This window comes from Meles meles, chromosome 16 (genome assembly GCF_922984935.1).
Source record: "Meles meles chromosome 16, mMelMel3.1 paternal haplotype, whole genome shotgun sequence".
In the NCBI taxonomy this organism is placed as follows: domain Eukaryota; kingdom Metazoa; phylum Chordata; class Mammalia; order Carnivora; family Mustelidae; genus Meles; species Meles meles.
The window spans coordinates 52312698-52335492 of NC_060081.1; the positions used below are offsets into that span (position 1 = coordinate 52312698).

The following is a 22795-nucleotide window of genomic DNA, read 5'->3' on the forward strand; positions in this document are numbered from 1 at the left end:
ATCTTTCAGCTGTTGTGTTTAATGCTGCTGTTTATGTGGATGTATAAATATCTCTTCAAGATCTTGCTTTCAGTTCTTTTGGGTATATACCGGAAGTGCAACTGCTGGATCATATGGTAATTCTATTTTTAACTCTTTGAGGAACTGCCGTACTGTTGTTTACATTGGCTGCACCATTTTACGTTGCCACCAGTGGTGCACAAGCCGCCCTATCCTTCCACATCCTGGACACTTGTTGTCTCATGTCTTTTTGATACCTAGCCATTCTAACACAAATGAGGTGATATTGTGATTTTGACGTGCTTTTCCCTAAACAACGGGCTATTGAGCATCTTTTCATGTGCTGTTGTTCGCTTGTATGTCTTCTTTGGGAAAATGTCTATTAGGTCCCCTGCCCATTTATTAATTGGATTATTTGGTTTCTTTTGCTATTGAGTTCTCTGTGTTCCTTGTGTATTTTGCATAGTAACCCTTTACCAGATTCATGGTTTGCAAATATTTTCTCCCATTCTGTAGGTGGCCTTTCCATCTTGCTCTTTGTTTCCTTTGCTGTACAGAAGCTTTTTAGTTTAATGTAGTCCCACTTACTTATTTCTACTTTTGTTGTTCATGATTTGGGTGTCATATCCCAAAAATTGTTGCCAAGACCAGTGCCAAGGAACTTTATTTCTGTTTTCTTCTTTAGAGTTTCACAGTTTCACGTCTTACATTTAGTCTAACTCATTTCAAGTTAATTTTTTAAAAAAATAGCCTCCACACCCAACATGGGGCTTGAACTCATGACCTCAAGAGTTGCATGCTGTCCTGGCTGAGCCAGCCAGGTGCCCCTCAAGTTAATTTTTGTGATTGGTATAAGATAGGGGTTTAATGTCATTCTTCTGCATGTGAGTTTCCAATTTTTCCAACATTCATTGAAGACACCATTCTTCCCTCATTGAATATTCTTGGCTCCCTTCTCAAATATTAATTCCACATGCATGGGTTTATTTCTGGGCTCTTTTTTTTTTTTTTTAAAGATTATTTATTTATTTATTTGACAGAGAGAGAGATCACAAGTAGATAGAGAGGCAGGCAGAGAGAGAGAGAGGGAAGCAGGCTCCCTGCTGAGCAGAGAGCCCGACGCGGGACTCGATCCCAGGACCCTGAGATCATGACCTGAGCCGAAGGCAGCGGCTCAACCCACTGAGCCACCCAGGCGCCCTATTTCTGGGCTCTTAATTCTGTTCCATTTGTTTATGTGCCAGCACGATGCTGTTTTGATTGCTATAGCTTTGTAGTACAGTTTGAATTCAGGAAGCGTGATGCCTCCAGCTTTGTTCTTTCTGAGGATTGCTTTGGCTATTTGAGTTATTTTGTTTGTTCCCTATAGATTTCAGGATTATTTTTTCTGTTTCTGTGAAAATGCCATTGGAATTTTGATAAGGATTCTGTTGATCAAGAGGTGGCTTTGGATAGTATGGACATTTTAACAATATTCTTCTGATCCATGAACATGGGATATCTTTCCATTTATTTGTATTTTTTTTTTCAATTTCTTTCATCAGTATCATTCAGATTTTAGTGTGAAGATCTATCACACACTTGGTTAATTTATTCCTAAGAATTATATTTTTTGATGCTATTGTAAATGGGAATTTTAAATCTCTTTTTCAGAGAGATTTAGTGCATAGAAACTGTTAGTTGCTGTTAGTGTACAGAAACACAACTATATTTGTATGCTGCTTTTGTATGCTGCAACTTTACCAAATTCATTGATTAAGTCTAACAGTTTTTTGGAAAAATCCTTAAGATTCTTAAAAAAAGATTTATTTATTTTAGAGAGTGAGTGTGTATGAGTCAGGGGAGAGACAGAGAGAGAGGAAGAGAAGCAGACTCCCCACTGAGTGCAGAGCCCAACTCAGGGCTCAATCTCAAAACCCTGAGATCATGACTTGAGCCAAAATCAAGAGTTGACGCTTAACTGACTGAGCCACCCAGGGGCCCCATGGTGTCCTTAGGATACTCTATGTATAAGATCATATTATGCAAACAGAGACAATTTTACTTCTTCCTTTTTGACTTGAATGCCTTTTATTTATTTATTTATATTTATATTTTTTATTTATTTGACAGAGAGAAATCACAACTAGGCAGAGAGGCAGGCAGAGAGAGAGGAGGAAGCAGGCTCCCTGTGGAGCAGAGCGCCCGATGCAGGGCTCGATGCGGGGCTTGATCCCAGGACCCTGGGATCATGACCTGAGCTGAAGGCAGAGGCTTAACCCACTGAGCCACCCAGGCGCCCCCTTTTATTTATTTTTATTGCTTGAAGAGTTTGGCAAGGATTTTCAGTACTGTGTTGAATAGGAGTGGTGAAAGTGGACACCCTTGTCTTACTCCTGGTTGCAGAAGAAAAGCTTTCAGTTTTTCACTGTTGAGTACGATGTTAGCTGTGGGCTTGTCATGTCTGTCTTCTATTATGTTGAGGTATATTCCTTCTATACTGATATACAGATATACTTCTATATCTGAGGTATATAATTGGTTGGAGTTTTTGTCATGAAAGGATGTTGAATTTTATCAAGTGCTTTTTTTGCATCTGTTGAGGTGTTCATATATGATTTCCATGTGTGGAACCATCCTTGTATTGGATGGTTCCAATATAAATCCAACTTGATCATGTTGTATGATCTTTTTCATGTATTGTTGAATTTGCTTTGTTAGTAGTTGAGAATCTTTACATTTACAGTCTTTCTTTAGGTAGTTTTCTTTTTCTGGTGGTATCTTTACCTGGCTGTGAGGGTATCAGGGTAACGCTGGCCTCATAAAATGAGTTTGGGAATGTTCCCTCCTTTTTGGTTCTCTGGGAGAGTTTGAGAAGGATTGGGTATTGATTCTTCTTTAAACATTTGGTAGAATTCACCAGTGAGACCATCTGGTCCCAGGCTTTGCTTTTCTTTTCAAAACCTGGGAAGTTTTTGATTATTAATTCAATCTTACTCATTATTGGTCTCTTCAGATTTTCTTTTTCTTCATGATTCAATCTTGGTACATATATGTTTCTAGGAATGTATCCATTTTTTCTACGTTGTCCAATTTATTGGCATATAATTGTTCCTAGTAGTCTCTGAAGATGATTTGCATTTCTCTGGTGTCAGTTGTAATGTCTCCTTTTCATATCTAATTCTGTTTATTTGAGGTTTTCTCAGTCTAGCAAAAGGTTTGTCAATTTTGTTCATCTTTTCTAAAAACCAGCTTAGTTTCACTTATCTTTTCTGTTGTTTTTCTGGTCTCTCGTTTATTTCTGCTCTCATCTTTGTTATTTCCTTCCTTCTTCTAATTTGGGGCTTAGTTTATTCTTTTTCTAGTTCCATGAGGTTGTTTATTTGGTATCTTTCTCTTTTCTTAATGTAGGTGTTTATTGCTATAAAGTTCCCTCTTAGAACCGCTTTTGCTGTATCCCATAACATTTGGTATGCTCTATTTCCATTTTTGTTTGTTTCCAGATATTTTTGACCTCCATTTTGATTTCCTCTTTGACCCATTGGTTGTTCAGGAGGGTGTTGTTCAATTTCCACATATTTGTGAGTTTTCCACCTATTGATTTCTAGTTTCATACCACTGTGGTTGGAGAAGATACTTGGTATGATTTCAATCTTCTGAAGTTATGAACTTGTTTTGTCTATAATTTACTTTGAAACGCATGAAAATATAGGATGAATTGTTGAATAGATAAAGGAATGTATAACTGGGTACCTGTGTGATAAGGATAGTAATTTTTTTAAAAGATTATTTTTATTTATTTATTTATTTAAAAGATTTTATTTATTTATTTGACAGAGAAAAGCATTACAAGTAGGCAGAGAGGCAGGCAGGGTGTGGGGGAGCAGGCTCCCTGCTGAGCAGAGAGCCCAGTTCAGAACTCAATTTCAGGACCCTGAGATCATGACCTGAGCTGAAGGTAGTGTCTTAGCCCACTGAGCCATCCAGGCACCCTAAAGATTATTTATTTGAGAGAGAGAGAAGAGCATGGGAGAGAGGACACAAGTGGGGAGGAGGGGCAGAGGGAACGGGAGAAGCAGACTTCCCGCTGATCAGGAAGCCCAATGTGGGGCTCCCGCCGTCCTGGGAGCCTGGGATCATGATCTGACCTGAAGGCAGACACTTAACTGACTGAGCCACCCAGTCACCACAGCAAATGTTAAGGGTAGAATAAGCATATATCCATGGCTGTTCGTTGTCTTCTTCTTCATCTTTATGTTTGAAAATTCTCATAATAACATGTTGGAAAAAACTTTGGGGTAATGCCATTCCCCAGAGAGAGCCAATCCTTTATTCCTTTATATACAGATAGACACATGCCAGGGATTCTTAACTGGGGGAAGTTTAGCCCCCAGGGGACACTGGGTAATTTTTGATTGTCATGACTGGATGGTGTTGCTGGCATCCAGTGGGTAGAGGCATAGAGGCCTGGGACGCTGCTAACAGTGCCCTCCAATGCAGAGGACAGTCCGCACAACAAAGAATGTTTTAGCCCAGATGTCAAAAGTGCTGAGTGAGAAACCCTGACATATATACCTGAATATCTGAATATTTATATCCATTCATATTAATACACATACGTATTTTAGGCTTACATATATTTTAAACAAAATTGAACTCATGGTTTTGTAACCTTTGTTTCCATATCATGTTGACATTTTCCCAGGAAATTAACTGCCTTTAACCTTGTCCTATTTTTTTTTATTTTATTTATTTGACAGAGAGAGATCACAAGTAGACAGGCAGGCAGAGAGAGAGAGAGAGAGAGAGAGGGAGGCAGGCTCCCCGCTGAGCAGAGAGCCTGATGCGGGACTCGATCCCAGGACCCTGAGATCATAACCCGAGCCCAAGGCAGCGGCTTAACCCACTGAGCCACCCAGGCGCCCCTAACCTTGTCCTATTTTAATGGCGATTGTAGGTGTCTATGCTAGATTCATTGCGCCCAGCTCTGTCTGGGCATTTTCAGGTGGCTGGCCAGTCTCTAGTGTACCTTAGTGGAGTTTGAGTCTTCCCTGACAGACACATCTCTATTCTGTATGGTGAAGTTCTCTTCAGGGAAGACTTGTTGGGACCACCTTGGGCATCAACATTCTTAGTGACTGGAGCATTTGTTCTGGGGCCCTTTAAGGGTTGTCAATCTCCCCTTTGGGTGTCTCCCCCCGCCCCCCGCCCCAGATGCTGCGCCAAGCAAAGGCAGCAGCCAGCAGTGTGGTATCTCACTAGCCCTGGGTCAGCATTGGGTTGCCCAAGCTGGGGACCTGGGTGGGAACAGAGAGCCATGTGCCCCCTCCCCTGGCCCAAATTCTGCGTCCCTAAGAACCCAACTTGACTTTGACCTCTGTCTTTTTTCAAACATAGGTCTCCCCTTCTGATGAAAAGAGAACAGAAGAATGGACTACAGTCACCAAACCTCCCTCGTCCCGTGCGGACAAGATAAATACATCTCCAAGTAAGATTTTTGGCTTTAGTGTTGTGCCCCCAGTGGCCAGTCCCACGTGGATGGAAGCCTCTGGCAGGAGAGCCTTTTCTGCCCATGAGTGGCAGGGGCTCCCGTGTGTGTGGGAAGTAGGGAGAACAGCAAGGTTGGTGCTCTAGATTAAAACACAGCCCTGGGGCTGGCGGTGGACAGCGAAGCGAAGGGGACTTTCAAGACACAGATGGTGTCCTGGAAAGAGGAATTAACGTCCGCTGAGGCAGTCTCCGCTGGGTCATATCCCTGTGCAGCTGGGGGTCTGATCAGAATGGACACAGGTGACCCCTGAACAGAAAGAGACAGTCTTTTGGCTTTATATGCACTCAAATCTCAGATTTTTTTTGCTAATGGGAGCCCAAATGGACTTTTTCAAATGATAAGTTTGAGAATAGATTTTTCTACCCAGCACAGGGATTCGCTCATACTGAACGCTCTCTATCTGAACTAAATGTTTAACTCATCCGAGACCAAATTGTTTTAATTCCTTTACACATATTTGGCCACATACAGACACGCAGTTGTGTGAACTGTGGCTCGTTCTTATTGCTTCACCGAGGAATTTCTCCAGGGCCCTCAACTGGCCAGTCATTTTAGATCTCTGTGCTCAAAAGTCCCAAGCAGCTTTTGCGTTAGGTTATTTGGAGTCACATTTTTCAACTAATTTATTTAGGCTTGCATAGAATGACTCTGATGTTTCTAGGTTTAACTTGTCGGGAGCTTCTTGGAATTTCAAGCTAGCTCTGACCTCTGGTGTGGCCCCAAATCGCTCCACTGAATGGCGGCATTCAGAGAGTCCAAACTTTTGCCTGAGAGAAGGCAAACGCACAGGGCGATGTCTTCACGCCCCTGCCTTCCCGGCCCTCAGGCACTAGCAAGCACCTTCAGATAAAACCAGAATAGATTGTTCTCAAGTTGGATGAGGGCTCGTCCAAATCACAAAGGTGGGAAGTCCTTGCTCTCTCTCATTCAGTAGAGCTGTGTTTTCAGGGGGCCATCTGAAAACCAGGATTTAACAGCAAAGGAGGCTAATATAGGGTTTTGGGGGAGATTAAGTTAAGGAGATTAAGTTAAGAAAAAAAAATTTTTTTAAGTTTATTTATTTAAATAATCTCTATACCCAACATGGGGCTTGAACTCACGACCCTGAGATCAAGGGTCACACACCCCTCCCACTGAGCCAGCCAAGCACCGACCCCAATTTCTTTCTTTCTTTTTTTTTTTTAATAAACTTGAAAGCACTTAGAGTAGAATAAAAAGATAAAAGCTTGTAGAACAGAATATTGCCAGGGCCCAGAATCCCCTCCTGCCCCCTTGTGGTCACTGCTCCCCAAGGTGAACTGCTATCCAGAATTCTAACACCCATTTTGAACTCTATATACATGGGATCATACAATACGTGGCCTTTGGAGTCTGGCATCTTTTCCTCAACATAACATCTGTGAGACCCATCCGTGGGGGGGGCGTGGCTCATTCATAATTCTTGTTACTATGTAACATTCCACCGTGTGACTACAGCTTCCTTTATTCATCCTCTGCGCTATTGATGGGAATTTGTGAGTTTTTAAACACGCTGTAAGGTCATGTCTCTGAAGCATTAGTTAGTGGGTCCAGACCATCCCTATTAACTTGCTGCAAAGCCTAGAAGTTCCTGAGTCTCCCGAAAGCCTGTATTGATTGCCCTGTCCTCACAGCAGGGGTGAGGAAAAAAGACAGTGGGGCCCGTGCAGCCTTGTACATGGACTTAGTCATGTTTTTGCCTCTGAATCTCGCCTCACCAAGGACTGCGTGTGGAGTTTGGTTTGGGGAGTGTTGTCAGAGCTGTGAGCCTGGGTTTGCTGGAGTTGTTCCTTGCTCTCATCTGTTCTAGGTGGGATCTGTTCTTGACCTTGATCCTGGGGGGAGATGGGGATGGGATTGGTGGCTGTGTGTGTGTGTGTACGCATGTGTGCACAGACACCCAGACTGGGGCAGCTGAAGGCCAGGTTGGAGGTGAGAAAAGAGGGAACAGGTGCATTACAAGTGGCTTCAGCTGAGAATGTCACACCTTTTGTATCTTGCCCTAAGGAACGAACTTCTCCTTCATCTGAAGACCTACAATTTGTACTATGAAGGCCAGAATTTGCAGCTCCGACACCGTGAGGTAAGGAGACCACAGGGAAAGCCTGTGGGCCAGCCGAGTCTGTCTCCATGTCTCCAGGGTCTCGGGGTCCCTGCCTCTCCTACCGCCACCCAGGGGTGGCCTCTCATTGAGGATGTTAGCGGGAGCCCCTGGAGTTCTTTGGAAGGAGATCCCAGGCTCGTTTTGTTCTAATGAGGACGAGCTTTTCTGTTCCAGAGATATTCGTGGGGATGTGAGCCTGGGCTAGCCTCTGCTTCAGAGCGGGTCTTTCAAAGGGGACGTTCATGAAATGATCCTTTCCCATGGCTCTCAAACAGGCTCTTTCTTCTTGGGCAATTCAGGAATCTTACCCAGTCCTCTGTGTTTACCCACCTGGGCTCACATCAGTCAGCTTGGCGTGGAAACACTTGGCCCTTGTGTATGACTGCAGTGGTCTTCCTCGGGTGCCTTCCTGGGATGCCCTTTGCTCTCCGTCCGGCTTCTCCCAGCCCCCAGCCTGAATCTAAGCTTACTCATCCCGTATCCATTTCCGTTAAAGCCTGTTATCTGGTAGATGGTGAGTTATGGAGGAGCCAGGTGGAGTAATTTATACTCAAGTGTTCTAGACTGATAGTTCATCAAGCCATGGCGATTCAATCCACAGAAACAGATATCAGATGGTAGAATTTCAGCTACAAAGGCAGGCTTGTTGGGGAGAGTATGTGAGACGCAGTGGCCTTTTCTGTGTCCCTCAAACCAGTCCATGTAGGCAAAGTCCTACTGTGGGCTAAATCCTATCCTAAAATCATACTATGTAACAGTAGGCATGCTAGCCTCAGGCTTTACCAGCTAGAAGGCCCTCTATATGACCTGCTCTTACATAAAGCCTTCCCCCCGAAGACGCCCACCAGCCTGAAAGTTGTTCTCCTCTCCTGCCGTCTTTGGCTCTTCCCTCCTCTCTGTGGATGATCCTGGGATCTGGGTCAGTTGTTCGTTGGACGGGTGTCCTCTTCACCCATGTGGCTCATTCTGAAGATGTAGCCGTAGCCCAGGTCTGACAGCTGTGGGTTTTTCTGATACCCTCTAAAAGGCCTGACCCTTTTAGGCACTGCCCTTAAAGCTTCTCGTCGCTCAGCCATTTGTAAGATTTTGGTCCTTGGATAGCTTTTCAGCAGTGTGTCTTATAGAATAAATTCTCAGAATGCTCTATGATTAAATAGAGACTCATTATAATAAATGAGATTCAGTTCTTTGAGACAAAACACATCAAGGCCCTTAGAAGGGTCTGATGTTTAACTTGTTAGCAGTCAACCACGCTTGAGTATAAATTTGGAATTCTTAGAGGATTTATTCACCTCTTGGAGAACCATAATGTAGCACATTAGCTAATTAAAGGCTCTGGGATGTTATGCTGGTAAGAAATCTGAATAACATATCCTCTCCAGCTCATGATCGCCTGACACCCTATTTAAGGGAACGGTTGATCTCTGAGAGGAGCTAGTATTCGATAGAACAAACTTGGGGAAATGTTACTGCAAAATCTCCTTCAACCAGCAGGTCAGATTGGTAAGCATATGTTCTAGCTGAAGACATATCTTCCCATGGTAGGGGAGGGAAAAGTAGCTAATTCGAGAATCTGGCTCTGGCTTCTGTTCGCAAGGCTCATCTCACTCTAAGAGATGTCTTCTTCTTTCTTTAAAGTATAAAAAAAAAAAACAAAAACCATTTTTATCATTGACACACATGTGCTTGATTTTGAGGCAACTTTTGTGTTGACCTTGAGATCATCTTCGGGGCGTCAGGGGTCATTTGCGGTGGGGTGTGTCTCAGAGCTGGGCTGCGGGTATAACTTGGGTGCGCCCAGCCAGGAGGCGTCGGGGGCACTGTCCATTGTCCCCCGACGTGCTGCTGGCTTCTTCAGGGTTTTCAGGGCTGGCTCACGGTGCCAATTGCTTTGTGGGCAGGAGGAAGACGAGTTCATCGTGGAGGGGCTGTTGAACATCTCCTGGGGACTGCGACGGCCCATCCGTCTACAGATGCAGGATGACAATGAGCGCATTCGCCCCCCGCCGTCCTCTTCCTCCTGGCACTCTGGCTGTAACTTGGGGGCGCAGGGGTGAGTGTGAGCAGAGAAATGTCACCTTCTTCCAGCAAGCCTTGACCCTGGTCCCCATTCTCCCCACTGCACTATGTACCTGTTCTGGGCTTAGGAGGAGGAGGAAAGAGCAGGTGTTGGTGTGATCAGGCCACATGTATGATCAGGTGCCTGTCACCACATCAGAGGGGAGAAACGCTAAGGCCTGGTTGCAGTGCGCCCTCCCTCACAGAGAATTTCTGGGTCTCTGAGGGGGTGTAGCTCGTGGTGAGCTGGGCCTCGCCTACAGATTTCTAATGGACAGCCGGCCCCGGGGTCTCCCCATGGGGACCACTCCTTATAGAATGACCCTACTCTGGAGTCAGCAAGGGCTTGAACCTTCTCTCCAAAGCTTTCCATGGCTTGGGGTGGAGGAACCTGGAAGAAGAAAAGGAACATCACACCTTGTCCAAACCGCTCCTGTGAGGCCAGCGGGGGGCTGCTTCCTTCAGGCCACACCCGGAGCTGGGTGCCAGCGTGACAGTCAGTAGTTTGGGAGGCTCCCTCCTCCGGATTCCCACCTCAAGGTCTGCAAAGCCCAAGACTGGTCGCCCCCTCCCTCTGTTGCCAGCTGAGTAGCCAAGTGCCATGTTTTGAGGCCTGCCCTCTCCGCTGGGACTTCCTTCAGGGACTTCGGTTTTGGGTATCAGCGATCGGCCGTGTTCCATCCCCAAACTGGCTGGTGCTGCCCTGAGGCCAGAGTGTGGGGGATGTGTGCTGACCTCCCAGCCAAAACCACGGTGACATGTTTTCTGTTTTCAACCGGACCTAAGCCGTCTCTGTTGGACACACTGGAATTCTGCTCAACTCCGCAGCCAAATCCACCTTTCTCTAAAGTTGAGAGATGCCTACACGGTGGCCAAGCCCTGGAGCTGATGTGCTTTCTTTCCCAGGGAATTTTAGGAGGAATTTTAGGAGGGAAGTTGCCCGTCCATCAGCTGCTGGGATGTCTGGTCAAGGTTCTCTGGCTTCATCTCCTTGGCTGGTTTCACGCTCTACTTTGATTTCAGCCCTTTTGCCTTCTTGGATTTCCTGTGGGCCAAAACCTTTCCACGGCCGCAGCCGGATGACGCCCAGGCTGTGTTCCATTCCGTCTCCTCCACGAGGGGATTTTGAGAACGCTGTTTGTGTGATTTTTGGCTGAACCTGCAGGAGGGTCCTCCACTCCGCACACTTGTTTCTCCTCCCATCCCTGCACCATCAAGCTGGTCTTGTCTGGTTCTTGAAACCCTCCAGGGCTTTTGAGCAGGTTGTCAGGAACGGTAATGAATGTCATCCCCGATGCCAGCTAGAATCAAGCGAATACCTGGGCCACTGGGCTAAGAAGGAGGCTGAGACCCGTTTCTGCTGCGGGGAGGGAGTGGGCAGTGGGAGCAGCCCTCCCCAGCTCCAGTCTGCAGTCAGAAGTCCAGAGTTAGACCACAGTGGGGAGTCCTTCCAGATTTTCAGTTTTTATTGTCTTCCCTTAAAACTGTCATCCCTGGATCCTAAGTCCCATCTCTACTGGATCCCAGGGAGCCCATGCTCTTCTCACTATGGGATGGTCCCAATGGGTTAAATACGGTTCTCCTCTCTGCTCAAATCTCCTGTTGATTTGGGGTATGCATCTCTGAGCTGCAGTTGTTACTCTTTTTGGCTTATAAGGGGGTCATTTGCCAGTTATCCAGGCCTCTGCTCAGGCTGACTGTGTGGGGTCCAGCTTGGCTGAGCATCCCGTCTGGCAACCCCAAGGACACTATCATCAGTGGCCCTTCCAGTGCTGCTCTGACCCTCGTGGGCAGCCAACATATTGCTTCTCCTCCTTGTAGATGCTAGAAGCAATTTCTGAGTTACTCCAACAGAAAAGGCTCTGAACTGGAATCTTGTCTGGAGAAGCAAATGCTTGTTGTTACAGGGTTTTCCGCATAAGCGGTAGAACCTGTACATGCTCAGAAACAGCGCAGACAACACCTGGATTTTGATCTTTGGTGTTCTCCATCCTGGACTTGATGAACTGGGGGCTTGTGTTGGGGCAGATGCTGGGAAAGAGCATCTTCTCCAGAACACCCCCTCCCCTCCTAGTGCTCAGCCCTGGAGCGGGGCCAGCTTCATGGGCCGCCCGCACCGGGCTGTGCTGGTTCCCCAGCCCGGCCCAGACCAAGTGCTCTTGCAGGAGAGGGAGGGTCCCCCTGCAGGAGCTGAACTGGTCTCCGTTTTGTGTTCTTTCTCCCCAGCACCATCCTGAAGCCCCTCACCATGCCCAACATTCAGATCTCAGAAGCGGATGCCCAGCCCGAGGGTCAGCAGACACCGAGCCCCACAGGTACAGGTGCGGTGGGAAGGGTCCCGCTTTGGGAGGACTGATGTGATCTAGATGCTGTTAAATGGAATTAATGAAAGTCACGTGGTTCGAGATCCAATGAGTGTTCAGAGGAGGCTGTCGGAAGTTCCCCCATTTCTTCTACCCACCATAAGTGGTTCCCTCCCTAGAAATCCTCGAAGGCATTCTTTCTGAGGTATTCTAGACAGAGAAAAGCAAATACACAGCAACATGCCTTTATGGTTGGAAGCCATTTCTTTTCTTCCCCTCTTCTGTTTCTGCACATCCTATTTCTGTTGGTTTGTTTTGAGGACTGTTCCACACAAAGCCGTCAAGAACTTCGGCCTTCTTATCCAGCTGTGTTCCACTGTGTGGAGAAAACGAGAGCTGAATCGCTCCTCGCTGACGGACGTTGAAGTCATTCCACTCTTTTGCTGTGACAAACGGCAGTAGTGGCCCTGGACACGTGTCATTTCACACATTTGTCATGTCTGTAGGATTCGTTCAAGTGGAGTGTCTAGGTCTGAGGCTGTGAGCATTTGTAATTTTGATAAATACTGTCAGGTCCTTATGTCGTGCTTCTCCTGTGCCAAGCACTATTCTCAGTGCTTTGCGTGAACTAATTCAGGAAACCCTCACGACAACCCCGTGATGGGGGTGCTATTCGTATGCCCATTTTATAGATGAGGGAACTGAGGCGTGGAGGGGTTAGTGAAACACGGCAGTGGTGGAGCTGGGATTTGGCCCTGGGAACCTGGCCTCGAGTCTCTCCTCTGAATCTTGTCACCGTGTTGCTTCTCCGTAAACTATACCATAGGTTTTTGCACTGGCAAGAAATACTGTTTTGAGGAAACGTATTTCAGGGGGAGGCCATGGCTGGTACCGACCGGGCTGGGCAGACGGAGCTCATCTCTCCCTTCCCTCTTAGACTCCAGAGGCCTCAAGCCCCTGCAGGAAGACACCCCCCAGCTGATGCGCACACGCAGCGATGTTGGGGTGCGTCGCCGTGGCAACGTGAGGACACCCAGTGACCAGAGGCGAATCAGACGCCACCGCTTCTCCATCAATGGCCATTTCTACAACCACAAGGTAGAGAGGATGGGGGGAAGGGGGCTGGCGGTAACCCCAAGGGAATAAGGCCTCTTCTAGGGCAGCGGCCACCTCAAGGCTATAGACAAGTGGAAGCCAAGTGTTTGCTATTCTGTCTTGGGTCATGGGTGGACTGCAGGCTCTGCGGGCTCTGGAAGGGATGATGGACCCCAGATCAGAGCCCCTCATAGGGTGGTGGGTGAGATGACCCCACAAACATCAGATTTTCCCTGGAAAATCCACACATACCCCCTTCCTATACCATGGGCCTCTCGGCTGCTGGGTGGTCTCACTTTTCTGTGAGCTGCGTGCTACCCACTGAGGCAGGGCTGCAGGACTCAAATCAGGGGGTGTCCGTGCACTACCCGACCCCCCACCCCTGCCAATGCTAGCTGATCCTCCTTTCTTCCCACTGCCTGGTCTAATCCAGCCCCAGATGCAAGTGCCTCATGGGAGGGGTCAGAGACCCCCTGTGTTGAAGTTACAGTGGAAGGGGCCTTGTGCGTGTTTTCTTTGGCAAGAGGGCCTTCCTTACCTGGGTCTCTTCCCCCTCCTTCCCAAGCTCAGACCTCTCCAGCTTCCTGTGGGGACAGTGGGGAGGAGACAACCCGAGTTAGGCACAGCTCTCTGGGGCAGGGTGGGGGAGGAGGGGGACTCTCAGGGTGCACGGGGTGAGTGCCCTTGTCACTGTGCCCTTTACCCCAGGTCACGGGGCCAGGACACCTGAGTTTTAGGGCCCAGTTCTTGTCCCCTCTTGTCCCCACTGCCACCCTGAGCTGGCCCCCTCTATTGACAGACATCGGTGTTCACGCCAGCCTATGGCTCGGTCACCAACGTCCGCATCAACAGCACCATGACCACGCCCCAGGTCCTAAAGCTGCTGCTCAACAAATTCAAGGCAAGTTTCCTCTGCGGGCCGGCCTTGGAGGGGTGGCGCAGGGGCCTGCGGTGCCCCCGAGGTGGGAAGGGGGACCGTGGAGAGTGTGCAGTAAGCAGGGGGCACTGGGCGAGGGGGCCTGGGTTTTCCTACTCAGTGGCATTAGTATCCTAAGGGAGATTGTTAGCCAAGCAGCTTCCCAGTCCCCAGCCCTGAAGCAGACCCACTGAATCCGAAGCCCAAGGACCAGGGAACCTGTTTGGCAAATGGCAGAAGATTGGTCCGCTGAATTCTGAGAAGCAGCCCAGAGCCCAGGCACAGACCCCAGGCCCCAGGCACAGACCCCAGAGCTCAGGCACAGACTGGCTTCTGAAACACATTTGGGAAACGTATTCTGAAAAATGAACTTTAGTACACGTGCAAGTTCTAGTGCATGAGTCCATAAAGTCCCGTTACTCTGCAGGTTTTACATGATCCCTTTATAAGAAATCTTTTGGAGACAGGGATCCCCATTTTTCCCTGAGGCCACTGTCAGCTGGTGGCCTCTGGGTTCAAATCCCCAGCCATCACCCGCTGATTGGAGGAGCTGAGAAAGTGACTTAAGCTCCCTGTGCTTCTCCTTCATCTTCTGTAAAATGAGGGTTCACGGGACCCCACTGAGGGCCTGTCGGGAACATGAGATGAGTTAACACGTGCCAAGTGTGTCGCCCAGTGCTTGGCAGGGTGCCAGAAAGGTGAGTCCTTCTTATCGACTGTGATCGGCCCCTCTCCTCATCCCTTCTGAGAGCTGGAGAGAAACGGCTCCCCCTCAGAAGCACCAAATATCCATTTAGCTTTGCAATGTTCCAGAAGGAATGGCTCTGAGGTAGGATATGTAAATACGGACTCTCTTCAAGCATATCTTGTTTCTGATTCAGATTGAGAATTCTGCAGAGGAGTTTGCTTTGTACGTGGTCCATACCAGCGGTGGTAAGTCTGAAAAACACAGTGTACTTGAAAATGTTTACATCACTCAAATTGGCCTCATTTGCTTGTTGTTTGGCCTTTGGAAAGTTCCAAATGTTGTTTGCTCCCGAGGCTGGCGGGGTCACTGTCTGAGTCCACTGGGGAAGGCCGTAGGTGGTCTAAAACCTAACTGCTTATTTAAAAGGCAAACGGATTTTCTCGAGAGGTAGATGAAACCGATTCCTCCCATGTAGCCTCTTATAGCGGGGTTGGAACCTGGTAGTTTTGTCAGGGAGAGCGGGGAGGGAATGGTTGCTTTGAACCAGAATTGTTCATTCACAATTCAGTCTCCTGATGTACCTGGCCATATCTTCTAAGGGGCCTGGGCCATCTGGGCCCCTGAGTTGGCCGCTGCTTATGGTGAGAAAGGCCTCAGGCCAAACTCAGGGCTGTTCCTGGCTGTGTGTGTGGTTCCAGAGAAACAGAAGCTGAAGAACACCGATTACCCTCTGGTTGTCCGAATCCTCCAGGGACCGTGTGAGCAAGTCTCCAAAGTATTTCTTATGGAGAAGGACCAGGTGCAGGAGATCACCTATGACGTGAGTCCCCTTCTGGTGGGCGTTCTATCCTCAGGAGGATGGAGATTTGCTTGGGTTACGTGCAGCTTGACTTTCTGGCCAAGGACCAAGTCCCATTTTCCTGCTGTTCCTCAATACCAGGTTTTTTCTTTTCTTTCTTTCAAATTTATTTTTTATTTTTTTATTACTTTTTTCCATCTTTAAAACATTTTTAAATTTCTGATTTTTAACATTTAAATATTTTTATTAATTCTAATCCATTTATTTTATTTTTTGAATTTTAAAATTTATTTTTAAATTGTATTTATTTTATTTTTAATGAAACATTTTATTCCGATTAAAAAATTTTAAAACTTTTTAGCTTTTTCTTTTTTTTCTTTTATTATTATTACTTTTAATACCAGGTTTTCTTGAAGCAGGAATGGTCATGAGGCGGAGAGAATGAGCACAAGGCTAGGCGGAGGGCGTGCCCCAGGGGAACTGTTGAGGGAATGTTCTGGCACAAAGTGGTTTACACAGAAAGAATAAACGTCTTCAACCTTTCTAGGGTACTGTAAAGGGCAGAGAAGTTTCTACAGACCTCTCTCAGCAACTTGAAACTGTGTGCAGGGATTTTCCCTTATCTTGTGTGTTAGTCAGCTTTTGCTACAGTAACAAACATCTCCAAATCCTCGCTTCTTGCCACAGCAAATGTTCACTTTCTTGCTCAGGACACCGCAGGCTGGTTGGTAGCTGCCTGCTCTGCTCACAGCCTGGGGTTGAGTTCAGGTGTACGTGGCACGTCTCAGTCCGAGACCCAAGCGTGAGGGGTAGTGGCTTTGTGGGGTACATTTCCCAGGTCAGGTGCCTGGAGGGCAAGATACCAGACTGAACCTCATAAGCTCCTCTGAAACCTCCACTCAAACGGACCTTATATCGTGTCCACACATGTTCCATCTACCAAAGCAAGTCACGAGTCTTAGAGCACTCGACAAGAGCAGGCTTTTCCCATAGAAAAGAGTTGATCGAGTAGGGTGGGGATTCTTGTGGAGGAGAGGGGATGGCTTCTTTAACTTCAGCTCACCTGGGGGCACCCTCACCCCCATGGCCTCTCTGGAACAAGTTCCCATTTGAATGCCTGCTTGAGACTCCAAACGCAAATTATTGTCCTGAGCCATGGGTCCCTGAATCCCATTAGGGCAGAATGTACAGGTTTATTGACTTGGGGGTTCAGGTGTTCTCGGCATCACTGCCTCAAGAGAGAGTGCTTTGCATGTTGGATAGCACCTTGTCATGCACTGGATTCATGGAACGAGAGATGAGAAGTCCAAGATCTGCGTCACGGATAGGGAGTGATCGTCGCCCCAGACTCTGTGCCAGCCTAGAGAAGAACAAGGCTTGGCTACTGTAGCCTTTAAGAAATCTTGGATCCGTGCAGAAATAGGTTTCCCTCCCCATTGTGCCTTGCATGAGACAGACACCAAAAGGAATTGGGAATAAGTTTGGGACGGGGCGTGCACGCACCCCAGACGGATTTCTTCCTCCCCAGGTGGCCCAGTACATAAAGTTTGAGATGCCTGTCCTAAAAAGCTTCATTCAGAAGCTCCAAGAGGAAGAAGATCGAGAAGTCAAGAAACTGATGCGCAAGTACGTGTGGCCGGCCCCGGGGCAGCTGCTTGGGCTTCTCCCCGGGGCCTCTGGGAGCCGGCTCTCTGATCGTGCCTCTGGGGTACTATGCTGAGCGGCTGTGTGGGCCTGGGTCCCAGGGACCTTCTTCCGGGGGGCTCCCTGTGATACATGTGGATCTCGGATGGGGATGCAAAGCTTAAGTGTGTTGGTCTCTCTGCTTCCTGGGTCAGTTTCTCATTTTGATGTGGGACAGAAAAATGTTCTGGGGATTTCAGGAAGGCTGTCTTAGCGGTGGAAAGTAGCCTAAGCTACCTATCTCTGAAATCGTTCCCTCCTACCCTTCTTCCTTCTCAACAGTTCTCTTCTGGAAATTACATTTGGCTTGAAAAGTCCAGTAAAGCTTCTCTCTGGAGAGGATTTTTTTTTTATTTAAATTTTATGATCGTAGCGTCGTTGACATACAGTGTTATATTTGCTTCAGGCATCTGGCGTAGCGATGCTACAGTTCCATACATTATTCAGTGCTCACCACGATAAGTGAAGTCCCCATCTGTCACCATCCAACGTTTTGACACTTTATTGACTGTATTCCCGATGCTCCACTTTTCATCCTTGTGACTTTTTATAACTGGAAGTTCGTACCTCCCAATCCCCGTCACCTGTTTCACCCTATTTCTCTGGGGAGAATTTTATGATTTAAAAAAATTTTTTTGCCATGTTTATTTGTAAAGTGGACAGCTTTCCATGGATACAGCAGAACAGTTGATTGATTTCCGCCCCCGGAGAATAGCGCCAATGCTCTATTTGCTCTAACAATGATGAACGCGCGAAAGCAGTTAACATTTACTGAACGCTACTATAGTCCGATTGTCTAGTTTGGATTGGGTCTGCTCAGTTCCTCTCCTCTGGGTGTGGAAATGAACACAAGCCACACAGGGTGGCTGGCGGCTGGGCCACTGATAGAAGTGAAGGGACTGACGGGGGCTCCCAGGAACCCGGGCTGTGGGGGAAGATCAAGAGGGAGCATGTGTTGCTTTCTGCTGCCCATTGCAGCTGTTCCTGTCCCCAGGTATACTGTGCTCCGGCTCATGATCCGGCAGAGGCTGGAAGAGATGGCCGAGACCCCAGCAACAATCTGAGCCACATGAAGGAGGGGATCCAGATGCCACAGGGGCCACCACTGGCACAAGAAGATGCACAGGAAGCTGGGAACCTTCCTTCCATGGAAATGTGTAGCTACAGACCCTACAGCAGGATGGAGAAGCCAGCAGACAGCTCCCCATCCTCGGATCCCCATGCTCATCTCCTTTCTCTCACTCACAGGACTTTTGAATTTTGTTATAAGGACCCAACGTGTGTGTGTGTGTGTGTGTGTGTGTATGCACTGAGCTCACGCATGCACTAGTAAGCGCGTGTGCACACATGGTACATATCCACGTGCCTACCTGATATTTACACAGAACTGAATTCCGAGCCACCAGCACCCACCTGAGGGGTTGACATTGATGTCTTCCCTCAAGGGCCAGGGAGCAGCCACGCCTGTTTGGAAGGGAAGGGGTTTCCGCAAACTCACCATTTGGGGTATTTATATATTGGTGGAGATCCTCCCCGTACGTCTAGAAAGACTGGGCATTGGAAATTAACAAAATAGACGCCCCATGCCCTTGGGGAAGGTCGGATAGAAAGAGATAAATCATCTGTGGCGTAGATGCAATAAACCCACAAGTTTTTACACTGGAAACTTTGTTTAAAATAACAAAGACGTATGTGATCTGTGTGGATTCTGCCTCTGTCCTCACCTCTGTGGCCATGCCTAGGAGACGAGAGGAGACTGATGTCTCCCTCAGCATGCCAACCCCATGCCGTGGAGGCCAACCCCAACTCTTTGGCGCCTCCTTGAGTCGAAGGAAAGGTCTCATGGGCTTATACGTGGCCAATTGGCTAGTATGGCCCGGGTCTGGCCTTGTCCTTGGGTGGTGGCCAGAGTTTCCCTCTTTAGGGAATCATAGAAGCTCCTTGCAGAAGTGACAGGTGCCTGGGAGGCCAGCCCATTTCCCATCATCAAGGGCTCTCCCTGCACTTGGAGCTGAGGCCATGTGTTTGAGGTCAAGGCCAAGGGTTTCTTCTTCCCAACCACAGGATTCTTGCAAGTTGCCCTCACCTTATGCATGGAGATGGACTCCAAGCATGAGGAGGACCCTGCTACTGACTGAGTGTGGGGCTCAGGGAAGCTCTTTGGGCTGCCCTATGCAGGTGCACGTGGAGGGTAGAGCTCTAAGCAGCCACCTGGGTGATCTTTGGAACAGACCCCAAATAGGGGAGAAAGAGTAGGACAGTCTGTCCCCTGTGTCTCCTCTCAGGAAGACCACAGGGGGCTGGCCAACAATGTGGCTGGTACAGCTTGAAGAGGGACAGACAGATGCTGGGAGCAGGGGATCGCCCAGGCAAGGGTGGGAGCTCCTAGCAGCAGGTGTCTCAGCCTTGTTGGGGAGGGTGTCACCATCTCTTCTCCTCTCCAAGAAAGGTTTGGGGAACCGGGCAGTTGGCAGAAGGAGAGCCACTGATCCATGTCTGCAAAGAAGGTGGATGCTTGCAGCAGAGCTGTTCCTGCCCCCTCCTGCACCCTGTTCCCTTCAGTGACTTCCGTAGCCTCGTTAGATGGCTCACAGCTGTGGTCTTGTTGACATGCACAAAGATGGCGTGCTGCCACCTGGCATCTTGCTGGGGGTCTCTTAGCAAGGCGACCTCCTCTTTGGCGACAGTGCCACCAGCCCTATGGGATGTGGACTGGAAATCCGGAGGCTTTAGTCTCCATCATACCCCTCCGTGGGCCTCCGCAAAATGCACAGAAAACCCCGGGGGCGGGGGGAGAGGCTTCCTTTGTTATAGCTGGGAAAGAGCCCGTTGGTGAATGCAAACAGACTTCCTGAGTTTTGCATTTGCGAAAATGACCTAAGAAATTCTCTTCCAGTTACTTTTATTTTGAATGTTCAAAGCCTGTGTTGGTCCCATAACTCTCCTTGGTGGGTGAGGCAGAAAAATTTCCACAGAGCAGATGACTAACCTCTAACTTTTGTTAGACGGCGACTTCTGGTTTGTAAAAGTTCTCTTTGATTTGCACTAGCACTACAATCGCTTCAATACGGAAATGTTGCAAAACGTAAGGTCGACCTGGCCTCTTAAAGATGGGGTTGGGGGGGTGGCGGGTGTCAAGGTGAAAGTCCGGGGCATCGCATCTTACAGGATACATTCCCCTTACCGCGGGCTGTATTTTTCCGTTTTGGCCCACCCTGTTTGGAGATCATTTCTCACATCCTAATAACCCCATCAGGAATTTTGGAAAGGTCCTTTGAAATAGCAGTGGCTGAAACAGAGACACTTCTCCGCGGTGTGGAGCTGGATTTTCTCACTGGTATCGTATGGCTTTGCAGTTTTGAATTCCTCTACTGATTTGTGTGGTTTTATGTAATTGCGTGCAATGAACCTGAAATCGGGTGAGGAACAAAAGGCCAATTTATATGGTTTTTTTCCTAACTTGTGAAAAGCAGGCTAGTCACATCTGGCTTTCTTTTCCTGGGGGCTTGTGTTACAAGGTGATCAAATGAAGGAAAAGCCTGAGTCTCATCTGGCTGGGAAGGGTGTGGGGTCCGTTCTGCCAGGTGTTGGTGGAATTAAGCACAAGGTCACATTTTCAGTGATCACGTGAGTGGGCAGGTGATGAGTTAAAGGGGGGTGTGGGGGGGCGGGGGAATCTTGGGGAGGGACTGACAAGCACAGCAGCAGGCTTGCCTGGGCGGGCTGGTGAGGAATGTGTGCGCCGGACTCCAGGCTGATGGTCTGGAATTTTACGTGAGGTTTAAGAGAGAGGAGATCAGATTAGCCATCCACCCACTAGGTCCCATGCTAGGACCAAGAGCTGAGGTTTTGGTCTGAGACTTCAAGGAGAAATATTCACACCCTTCCCTTCTCCCTAGCAGAAGGAAAACAATACACTCTCCTGGAGATCCCCATATAGACCTTTTATCACCATTGCAGATAATAAGACTTTGAAATATAATGATACTCACACGCAAATCTGTTCTTGGATGTAAAACTTTTTGGCACAAGTTCTTTTCTGCAGGGTTGGGTGGTTATTTTGTTGTCAGGAGCCAAGAGGTGCGATGGCTCCCAGTAGGGCAAGAAACTCTCTTAAGAGAAACTCTCCTCCCCCTTCTCCCGCCACGAAAAACGCCAAGCTCCACGGCACAGAGAATATGGTGTCATAGATAAATGGCCAAGAAAGAAATTTTCTACGAGCGGGGGAATTTCAGGGTCTCGTAGCCAAACCATGATGTGGGAGCTGAGATAGCAAGCAGGGACGGTCCCCAGCATCCTCGAGGCCGTAGCACACATTTCCAAGTTGCCGCTTAAGTTGTTTTACACAAGGTCCTGCTTGAGTCAGGTGAGAGGAGAATCTCCGAGAGAGGCAGAAATACAGAGGAACTTGGCAGCCCTTCTTTAGGTGGAACTGAAAGCGTTTCCCCTGCCACGGGAGGTTATAGCGCCCCCCTGTGTTTGAACCAAGCACAAGACGTGGACAAGCCGGGAAGGGAAAGCCCCGTTTGCCCTTCAGAGCCTTCTCAGCAGATTGTAGACCTGCTTGCCCGGCTGATGGTTTCTGGTGTGTTAGTGCTAGTGTTTGTTCAGGGTTTCCCGACTTACGTTAGCTTCGCGAGGTATTTGTTTCTTTATCATAACTTGCCTTCAACAATGGTACATGACCCGGTTCAATGTTTGGTTCTGAACTTATAAACTGATGCATCTGGGTATCCTAACATAATTTGACAAGGCCTCAGAGGGAGCCATAAATGTCTGTAACATTTTGATATGTTTTCATGCACCTAACTTAGATCTTGTTGAAATAAAGCACTTTTCAAACAGAAGTCACTCTGTGGATGAGTCTATGTGTGGCCGCTGGGTGGGGACCCCTGCCTTGTGGGAGGGCTGGGGATGGGGGTGTGAAGGCATATCCAGGGAATAAGTTGATTTTCTTCCCTAAGAGTTTATGGTTTGAATAGGCTCAGGCTTGGTTGTAATATTCCAAATAGGAAATGAAATGAGAATGTCCCTTAGGAGTCTTGAGTTCAGGTCCTGCTGGAGCCAAGAGTTGTAGCGGAAAGAGCTGGGTGGGAATACCATTGATGCTGGATTTTGCCCTGACTCTACCCCAGGCCTGTTCTGATCCTGGGCCCAAATCATGGAACCTTTTGCTAGTCCTTGGTTATCTTAGTCCTTAGTCCTTCCCCATCTCTAAAATGGCTGAGCCACCCTGTAGGGGAGTGGGGACCTGAGCTTGCCTCAGGAGTTGCCTCTATTGGAGGTAGCTCCCCAGGGGTTGCCAAATGTAAGACCCCAGACAAGGGCCCAAGTTCCACCCTATGATGTGGGGCCAATTTTGGTTAATTCTGTGTCAACCTGGCTAGGCCACAGTGCCCAGATATTTGGTCAAACATGAGTCTAGATGTTGCTCTGAAGTGTTTTTTAGATGAGATTAACATTTATATCAGTAGACTTTGAATAAAGCAGATGACCTTCCACAAGGGTGGGGGTGGCGCTCACCCAATCCGTTGAAGGCCTTAAAAGAAAAATAGTACCTCCTGTGATGGAGAAAGAATTCTACCTCCAGACTGCCTTTGG

At 48.0% G+C, this 22795-nt stretch overlaps 1 protein-coding gene across 5 annotated transcripts in view; it reads left to right on the top strand.

Annotated features, from left to right (window-relative positions):
- The window catches only part of RASSF2 (Ras association domain family member 2), a 36706-nt gene extending 18340 nt beyond the window's left edge, over positions 1 to 18366 (top strand). For 4 of the 5 annotated variants that reach the window (XM_045981279.1, XM_045981280.1, XM_045981281.1 and 1 more), the window contains exons 3-12: positions 5377 to 5467; positions 7556 to 7631; positions 9554 to 9705; positions 11937 to 12031; positions 12951 to 13111; positions 13908 to 14009; positions 14906 to 14957; positions 15411 to 15532; positions 17040 to 17137; positions 18189 to 18366. In XM_045981279.1, coding sequence (XP_045837235.1) covers positions 5409 to 5467; positions 7556 to 7631; positions 9554 to 9705; positions 11937 to 12031; positions 12951 to 13111; positions 13908 to 14009; positions 14906 to 14957; positions 15411 to 15532; positions 17040 to 17137; positions 18189 to 18258 — 987 coding nt within the window. In that variant the 5' untranslated portion in view covers positions 5377 to 5408 and the 3' untranslated portion in view covers positions 18259 to 18366. The remainder of the gene's footprint in view (positions 1 to 5376; positions 5468 to 7555; positions 7632 to 9553; positions 9706 to 11936; positions 12032 to 12950; positions 13112 to 13907; positions 14010 to 14905; positions 14958 to 15410; positions 15533 to 17039; positions 17138 to 18188) is intronic. The other variant, XM_045981284.1, reaches the window with a different exon arrangement.
- The last annotated feature ends 4429 nt before the right edge of the window (positions 18367 to 22795 follow it).